The sequence below is a fragment of the Diadema antillarum genome, unplaced genomic scaffold, assembly GCF_040938485.1.
Source record: "Diadema antillarum isolate AM-2024a unplaced genomic scaffold, OU_Dant_1.0 seq00000620_RagTag, whole genome shotgun sequence".
Taxonomy (NCBI): domain Eukaryota; kingdom Metazoa; phylum Echinodermata; class Echinoidea; order Diadematoida; family Diadematidae; genus Diadema; species Diadema antillarum.
In genome coordinates, this window is record NW_027271543.1 from 320,513 (window position 1) to 330,168 (window position 9,656).

Here is a 9,656-nt window from a genome sequence, read left to right on the forward strand (position 1 = left end):
GATGTGCAAAATGCGTGCTTTCATCATTGTCGAAGTATGCGTTGCATTGGTATCATAACAACATTTTTTTTTCAATAAAAAAACACACAAAAATATTGTGGATTTAGCTAACTTCCCCCAGTTTTTTAACATTTGACATGAAATTCGGTACATGTGATCGTCATAATAATTATGTAGGCCAAGATGTGCAAACTTTATCTTTCGTCAATGTTGAGCTATGTGTTGCCACGGTAACAGCATTTTTGAATGAATGATCATAAAAGCAAAATATTGTGAATTGGGTTGACTCCCTCGGTCTTCAAACATTGTGCTTTTAAACACTTCTGTCCACAATGTTTAATAATGCGTTGCCATGGTAACAGCATCTTATTCCAATAAAAGCACATAGAAATATTGTGGGTTGAGCTAACTCTCTAAGTTTTATCCATTTGACTTGAAATTTTGCACGTCATGAAACCGCTATACTATGTGGATGTGCAAACTCTATCCTTCGTCAATCTTAAACAATGAGTTGCCATGGTAACAACATTTTATAAAACAAAAATCATACAATAATATTGTGGATTGAGCTATGAACTCCCTCAAGTTTCAGCTGGGGGTATTAATCACATTCCGTGATATATACTCATTCAAGTATAGCTCTTGTTGTATGCAATCAGACACTCTTGTTTGGCAGTTATTATTGAAAAAAAAAATTAATTGATTACATCCAGGTTTACATAAGGTGGTGTCCTTTCCGTGCCGCATATCATTGCCTGGTTTATGGTTATAATGGAGCTCTGTATTGCCAACTTCAAGCCAGTGTTACATTATAAAAATATATCCGTCAGAATGAACGTTTACTGTTTCTTATCACGGCATGCGTTGTTGATTGTATAAAAGTTTTGAGCAAATATTTCGTGGTTGTGTGTGCACGGTGTGTGTTTTGTTGTTGTTGTTGTTGATGTTGTTGTTTTATTCAGACTGACATGAGTTGTATACATTTATGTGAGAATGCCCCAATGAATAATGTAAAACAGTTTTGAGTTACTGTATTTTTCACTTGGTTAATCGGAAACAAAAGAACTTTTCGATATGCTGATATGGGCATTGATTATGAGATAATACTGCACTCAACGATTGTCAAATTTATGTGGGAGCCTATAGGGGTGCAGCTGACCCCAAAAGAAAAGGTAAGGAGTATAAGCCTGTTTCGGTCATTGGGAGATTGAGAAAGCTTGACGGATCGTTGTTTTGTTGTTGTTGTTGTTGTTGTTGTTGTTGTGGTTGTTGTTGCTTAGCCCATGCAGGAAAATTATCAATTTTAGTGGATTTACAGTCTTAAGAAGTGTGCCGGTATCGCGCATGTGGAACAGAGAAAGAGAGAGAGAGAGAGGGGGGGGGGGAGGGGGGGGGGAGTGAGAAGGAGCGGAGTGAGGAAGGGCCAGACCGTAGAGTTTGTCGAGATTCTGCATGTCACTTCCTTGTTGCCATTATTTTGAAGTGTGTTGGGCGTATGATTGGGTATAAGGTGATCTGCTACAACAGGCCCGTAACTATATAGGGGGTTCAGGGGGTTCGAACGAACCCCCCACCCCCCCCCCCCCCCCCCCCCGCTAGCGAGCAGGGTCCGTTTGAACAAAAAATAAATAAAAAATGAAAACTGCTTCCCAAAGCTCCAAATACGACAGAAGAATGATTTTTAAAGATAAAACAACCAAAATAAAACAAAAACAAAAACACAAAGCCAGCATGACCCAAACTCGACTAACGTCTCTTGCGCTTCTCCATATTCACTACCACAAAGTGATCAACCTGCAATGGAAGAGGTGGTTGATGATTATCTTCAGCAACGCAAATCCAAGAAGGATGATGCTGAACTTGGTATAGATGATAGGTATAAGGCATCATTTGCCCCGTTAGGGGCGAAAATCATAATTCATTATCAATATACACTATATAATACTCTGATATACACTAATATGATTTTACTTATTAAATCTAGTGCAAATGGCAGCCTCGCGTCCTCGAGTGTGCCCCCTGAAACATACCTTTAGTATAAAATTAAACCTTATAACATTTTCCCTTTCTTCTATGCCTATCTCTCTAAAAAAAATCGAGTGAAAATTTTCACTCTAAAAAGAGTGAATACAAAAAAAGAGTGAATTTCGAGTGAAATTGGAGTGAATTTTGAGTGAAAATGCTCATTTTCACTCATTTTGGAGTGACGTCAGGAATCACTCGAAGATTTTGGAGTGATCCCTGACGTCACTCCAAAATGAGTGAAAATGAGCTTTTTCACTCAAAATTCACTCCAATTTCACTCGAAATTCACTCTTTTTTGTATTCACTCTTTTTAGAGTGAAAATTTTCACTCAATTTTTTTAGCGAGATATAGCAATATAAGAATAATTTTTTATTGCTCGAACAATGCGATCACGTTTAAGCTTTTAATGAATACATTTCAGACGAATGGTAAAGTGAAAGTGGCTCGCTCGCTCTGCATGCCCGTATACATACTAGTAAAATGAACAGTTTTCATATGTTTGTTTTACCCCCCCCCCCTCCAACTTTCTCGCAAAGGATCTCACACCGTCACATAATGTACCCCCATATGTTATAATCGTAGTCCTTCACACTATTTTTTTTTTCACCATGTTTAATTCCCTTGAAATTTGCTTTTTCTATAAATGCTCTATAGGCGCGACTTTTATACTCTGTATAGTCCTTCGCACTATTTTTTTTTCACTATGTTTAATTTCCTAGAAATTTGCTCTTAAATGCTCTGTAAGCGCGACTTGTGTACTCTGTTTTTACAAAAAGCCCCTATCGTAGGAGAGGGTATTCCCCCTCCCACATCCTCCCCTGCTCGGTCGCTTCGCTCCCTCGCCGAGGATCTCACACCGTCACATCAAACCCCCCCCCCCCCGTATGTTATAATCATAGTCCTTCGCACTACTTTTTTTTACCTAAGTTTCATTTCCTAGAAATATACTTTTAAATGCTCTGCTATAAACGCGACTTTTGTACTCTGTTTTTACAAAAAGTCCCTTATACCGTGGGATGGGGGGTGGGGGTGGGTATCCCCCCTCCCACACCCTCCCTCGCCGAGGATCTTACACCGTCACATAAATGTACCCCCGCATGTTATAATCATAGTCCTTCGCACTAAATTTTTCCATTATGTGTATAGTTTCCTAGAAATTTGCTTTTGAATGCTCTATAAATGCGACTTTTGTATACTCTGTTTTTACAAAAAGTCCCTACCGGTACCCTCGCTCGGTCAAAAAAACAAAAACAAAACAAAAACAAAAAACAAAAAACAAAAAACCGAAAGTGATAATTCCGGCGCGCTTGTATAAGAACAATTCAGTACATAGGCACGAAGATGATCGGACTTTTCTTGATGGCTGATACATGCAGTGGCGTATCTAGGGGGGGGGGGGGCAAGGGGGGCACGTGCCCCGGGCGCCACTCCTTGGGGGCGCAAAAAACGAAAAAAAAAAGCGAAGAAAAGAAGAAAAAAAAAAGAAAAAAACGAAGAAGAAGAAGAAAAGAAAAAAGAAGAAGAAGAAGAAGAAGAAGAAGAAGAAAAAAAAAAAACTCGCCCGGAAGGGGGGGGGGGGGGTGGGAGAGGGAGAATGGTGGGGGGGGGGGGGGGCAGAAAACCAAATCAAACAAGATAAAAACAAAACATGATGATGACGCGGACAAAATGACAATGTTTATTGTGTTCATACAAGAATTCCATGTTCCGTAAGTTGAATTCCAAAAATTTTCGGCGCGCTCGCTGCGCTCGCTCGCCAAATATATATAAAAAAGAAGGTAAGAACAAAACTTGATGATGACGCGGACAAAATGTCAATGTCTATTGTGTTCACACATGTCATTTAATATTTAGCAGGCAAAATGTTTCACTGAGCAGCGGCTGCAATTTCTTTCGTTCTGAAGCGATCGCCAATTGGATCAAAAGGCGCCAACGGTTTCGAACATACGGGGGGGGGGGGGGGGCGCAAAAAACCCCCAAATCAAACAAGATAAGAACAAAACGCAATGATGACGCGGAAATATACAAATTTCGGCTCACTCGCTCGTACTATTAGAGTATTTTTTCAAGTCCTCAGTTTGGTGGTATAAATCGTTATCTATGTGGATAAGGCCGTCACTATATCTTGATTAGAATTGTAAGATTTAATGAGCAAAAAATGACAAGAGTTCCATGTTTAGTAAGCTGAAATATAAAAATTTTCGGCTCTCTCGCTGCGCTCACTCGCTAAAATTTATCAAAAAAAGGAAGAAGAAGATAAGAACAAAACGTGACGATGATGCGGACAAAATGACAATGTCTATTGTGTTCGCACATGTCATTTAATATTTGGCAGGCAAAATGTTTCACTGAGCAGCGGCTGTAATTTCTTTCGTTCTGAAGGCGATCGCCGATTGGATCAAAAGAGGACGCCAACAGTTTCGAACATACGGGGGGGGGGGGGCAAAAAAAAAACAAATCAAAAAAGATAAGAACAAAACGACCATGTCGTAATGATGACGCGGAAATATACAAATTTCGGCTTCAGTTTGTTGGTATAAATCGTTATCTATAAGGTCGTCACTATATCTTGATTAGAATTGTAAGATTTAATAAGCAAAAAATGACAAGAATTCCATGTTTTGTAAGCTGAAATACAAAAATTTTCGGCTCGCTCGCTGCGCTCGCTCGCCAAAATTTATATATATATATATATATATATATATATATATAAAGAGAGATAAGAACAAAACGTGATGATGACGCAGAAATATACAAATTTCGGCTCACTCGCACGCACTAATTTAAAGTATTTTTTGAAAGTCCTCAGTTTGTTGGTATAAATCGTTATCTATAAGGCCGTCGCTATATCTTGATTAGAATTATAAGATTTAATAAGCAAAAAATGACAAGAATTCCATGTTTTGTAAGCTGAAATACAAAAATTTTCGGCTCGCTCGCTGCGCTCGCTCGCCAAAATTTATATAATATACAGTGTATATAAAAAAGAGAGATAAGAACAAAACGTGATGATGACGCAGAAATATACAAATTTCGGCTCACTCGCGCACACTGATTTAGAGTATTTTTTTAAAGTCCTCCGTTTGTTGGTATAAATCGTTATCTATAAGGCCGTCACTATATCTTGATTAGAATTGTAAGATTTGATACGCAAAAAATGGCAAGAATTCCATGTTTTGCAAGCTGAAATACAAAAATTTTCGGCTCGCTCGCTGCGCTCGCTCGCCAAAATTTATCAAAATTCGCTACATTTAAATCACCTTCAAAAGACCCCTTTTAAGTGCTTGAAAAAAAGCATATCACGTAGACTTTGTTTAAAGTCCCTACCGGGATGGGGTTGGGGTTGAACACTTTTTCAGAAATTAGGGACGCAATTTTCGCGCTTGCCCCGGGCGCCGTTTCCCCTAGATACGCCACTGGATACATGTGTCAAACCGAACTATTAAAGGTGAAGAATTGATTGTTTTTACGTTTGAAAATATACCCATCCCAGAGTGAGACCCTATACCGCTTGGTTGCTTAACTCCCTCAGAAAGGTTCACTATTTCCAATTTTGAACCCCCCCCCCCCCCCGCCATAAAAATCATAGTTACGGGCCCGTACAAAGCGTTTGAAATTGCAGTAGGCCTATTTGTGTTTGTGTCGCCATTGATTCCTGCTGCGAACGGCCTGTTTTGAATCCTCTGAATTAGCAAATTATGGCTTGAACGTTTTAGGAGTGCGGGAAACAATAGACATCGTTTGTATAGTTGCCTAATATAATAGAGAACATGCACGACAGCTGGAGACGTTGTCACAATTGGCCCACCCCAAACCCAATGTTGCCGCGAATTTTTCATTTCCTATCACTGATTATTGTGGGGAAAAAGTGAGCTTAACACATCGACGCTATAGGATAATGAGTTGTCTTCCGGGTGTGTACGTAATAATGAGATCAAAAATGTAAAATGATTTAATAAGAAAATCATAGTTACGGGCCTGTCCCTGTTAAACAAACAAACAAAAAAAATCTTCCCCGTTTAGTAAGTAGTAGGTAGGTAGGCCTAGAACGTTACGTAATAATCGATCGTTCCCATCAAATATGGAATCAATGAAAGATTATGGAAAAAACAAAACAAAAGCAAAAAAAAAAAAAAGCTGCTTGCGAATCGCTCTCTTGATCTCGCGGAAGGTCGATAGAGATACTGTGTCGAGTATCGATAATTGATTACAAAACATTACGTAGTAACCGCGATCGAATAATGTACTTATATTGTAAAACTATCCGTGTACGTTTTGGGCTAATATTCCACATTTTCGTCGTTACCCAACTGAAATCTTGTTATAATTGTAAGTTGAAGATTTGTAGAGGGCCGCCATTCAAAGGATTCAATCCTGAGCCTGAGGAGTTCCATGTGATTGATCCACGGGGTGGTCAGTTCATATTACACACATTTCTTATGCATAGTACCTGTAGATGTGTTTATTTTAGAGCAGAAATCGACAGTTCGTTATCGATACTTCCCGCAGGTACATGGAAATAATGTTTTACCTATAGGCCTATGAAAATATGGTTTCTCATTCTCATCCTGCACATTCTCTCGTATAACTAAAGTATAAACTCACCAATGAGCCAAAAGTATTAGCTCATTATTAAGCTCATTATGCACATTATTTGGGTAGTAGCAAAGATCCTAGATCTTTCGTAGTAGCAAAGATTGAGTGTAGGATCTTTATGGAAAAAGCGTGGGCATAGCATTATGTCCGCAAACCACCACCAGCAGATATTGTCAGCAGCTAGAGATCCATGGAAACGTCACAACATTGTGTTTACGCGCATTTCTGCCTTGCTATGCCGCATGCCAACCCCTTCTGTATTTGCGCATTCTAGAAAGACGCGCATTGCCGATTGGTTCCTGCCGTGCAGAGTGCGTGATCGCGTGGCAACAAGCTGTTGTTGGAGGTAATTCATAGTGACAAAATGCGCGTTGAACGCTGAAAACTGACATTCGAACTGTTAGCGGGCTTCTTTGATGGTCTAGCGTTGACGGCTCTCTCAAAATCTAACCGATCTTTACCTCATTTTAGAACATTATTTGCAGTGCAAGTACTCTGAACAAACTACAAAATGCGTGAATGTATCTCTATCCACGTTGGACAAGCCGGAGTCCAAATCGGTAATGCCTGCTGGGAATTGTATTGCCTGGAACATGGCATCCAGCCGGACGGACAAATGCCATCTGATAAGACCATCGGAGGTGGAGACGATTCTTTCAATACCTTCTTCAGTGAGACAGGCGCTGGCAAGCATGTGCCCCGCGCTGTCTTCGTGGATCTCGAGCCTACCGTCGTCGACGAAGTCCGTACTGGTACCTACCGACAGCTATTCCACCCTGAGCAGCTTATCACGGGTAAGGAAGACGCAGCCAACAATTATGCTCGGGGACACTACACCATCGGCAAGGAGATCGTAGATCTCGTGCTGGACAGGATCCGCAAGCTCGCTGACCAGTGCACTGGACTTCAGGGATTCCTGATATTCCACAGCTTTGGTGGTGGAACGGGATCAGGCTTTGCATCGCTGCTCATGGAGCGCTTGTCAGTCGACTATGGTAAAAAGTCTAAGCTGGAGTTTGCCATCTATCCAGCCCCTCAGGTTTCTACCGCAGTCGTTGAGCCGTACAACTCCATCCTCACCACTCACACTACGCTCGAGCACTCCGACTGCGCTTTCATGGTCGACAACGAGGCTATCTACGACATCTGTAGGCGCAACCTTGACATTGAAAGGCCTACCTACACAAACCTCAACCGACTCATCGGACAGATCGTGTCTTCCATCACAGCATCGCTTCGATTTGACGGCGCCCTGAATGTCGATCTTACCGAGTTTCAGACCAATTTGGTTCCATACCCTCGCATTCACTTTCCACTGGTGACCTACGCCCCGGTTATCTCGGCAGAAAAGGCCTACCACGAGCAGCTCAGCGTTGCGGAGATAACAAACGCATGCTTCGAACCTGCCAACCAAATGGTGAAATGCGACCCTCGCCATGGGAAGTACATGGCATGCTGCATGCTGTATCGAGGTGATGTCGTCCCCAAGGATGTCAATGCTGCCATTGCCACCATCAAGACTAAGCGTACCATCCAGTTTGTCGACTGGTGCCCGACTGGCTTCAAGGTCGGCATCAACTACCAGCCACCGACAGTGGTACCTGGTGGCGATCTCGCCAAGGTGCAGCGCGCCGTTTGCATGCTGAGCAACACAACTGCCATCGCCGAGGCTTGGGCTCGTCTCGACCACAAATTCGATCTGATGTACGCCAAGCGTGCCTTCGTCCACTGGTACGTGGGAGAAGGTATGGAGGAAGGCGAGTTCTCGGAAGCTCGTGAGGATCTCGCGGCTTTGGAGAAAGATTACGAGGAGGTCGGCGTAGACTCTGTCGAAGGAGAGGCAGAGGAGGAAGGAGAAGAATATTAGAAAGGCAAATTGAAATTGTTGCTTTCCCTTGGCCTTTCAACCTGGACTAAGTAACAATGTGACGACTTGGATGGTTTTTGTTGATTTTAATTCTGCAACTAATTCTGTGACTGTATCTAGATTCTTGAAATTTGTGAAATGTCGCCCAACTCAACTGTTGACTGACTTCATAAATCTTGACCCGTAATAACTAACCCAAGCAATAGCACGCTAACAATTTATTAGCAATAAATCTATGGGATTCGACTAGATATCTATTCTAGACAACTTTCTACAGACATGGCCATGGGACATGGGTATTCTAATGTATTAAAAAAGAAACAAATAGATCTATCACTTCTACTCTCGACAAATGTGTTCTAGATCAACTAGAGAATCATTTGAAATTGTTTCCATGAGAAATAGATTGTTACATTTTGTTGTGTTCAGGCATGTGTAGAGTTCTACTTCTAGACCATCTATCTGTTCGGTGTATAACGTTGGGACTGGAATACCACAGAGTTATGTGTTTTCACGGCCACTTTAAATAGAATTGCTTGATATTGTTTGGGATAAAACTCTTCAAAAGGAGTGACAAATGAATTCATTAAATTCGCGGTAACTTTATCCATAAATGTTCACAGTATTCCCTGTTTGTAAGTTTTGTTTTCATGCACTCTTTAAAAGGAATTGAGAGTGTGATTGTGTGTGTGACTGAGTGTGTGTTTTTTATGTGTGTGTGTGACTGGCTAATTGTGTATTTCAGTCGAAGTGAGCTCGAATGTTGTACATTACCAAAGCTGCTGTAAAATTACATTTTAGTGTGTGTGTGTGTGTGTGTGTGTGTGTGTGTTTTGTAGGGGGTCTAGTAGTATACACAGTAGTGTGTGTGTGTGTGTGTGTGTGTGTGTGTGTTGTAGGGGGTCTAGTAGTACGTGTAGTAGGTCTACTAGTAGTACAAGTAGGACCTACACGGTACTTAAAGATTCAGAATAATTTCCCGCCATATCTCACACCAGTACAGTAGTTCTAGAGACGTTTACATTCTTCTGTAACTGCGACTGCATTTTCACACTGGTGTGTGTGGGTGTGTGTGTGTGCAAGTGTGTGTCAGTGAGATAGGCAGTAATTAACAAATACTAAGTTAGTACTAGGTGTCGGGAGTAAAGATCAAACGTATGATATCTT

At 41.2% G+C, this 9,656-nt stretch overlaps 1 protein-coding gene across 1 annotated transcript; it reads left to right on the plus strand.

Annotated features, from left to right (window-relative positions):
- The first annotated feature begins 7,096 nt into the window (after positions 1 to 7,096).
- On the plus strand, positions 7,097 to 8,515 carry LOC139736072 (tubulin alpha chain, testis-specific). The gene has a single exon (XM_071646820.1). It carries the CDS (start codon positions 7,134 to 7,136, stop codon positions 8,487 to 8,489), a length of 1,356 nt encoding a protein of 451 aa, XP_071502921.1. The 5' UTR covers positions 7,097 to 7,133; the 3' UTR covers positions 8,490 to 8,515.
- Positions 8,516 to 9,656: the final 1,141 nt, after the last annotated feature.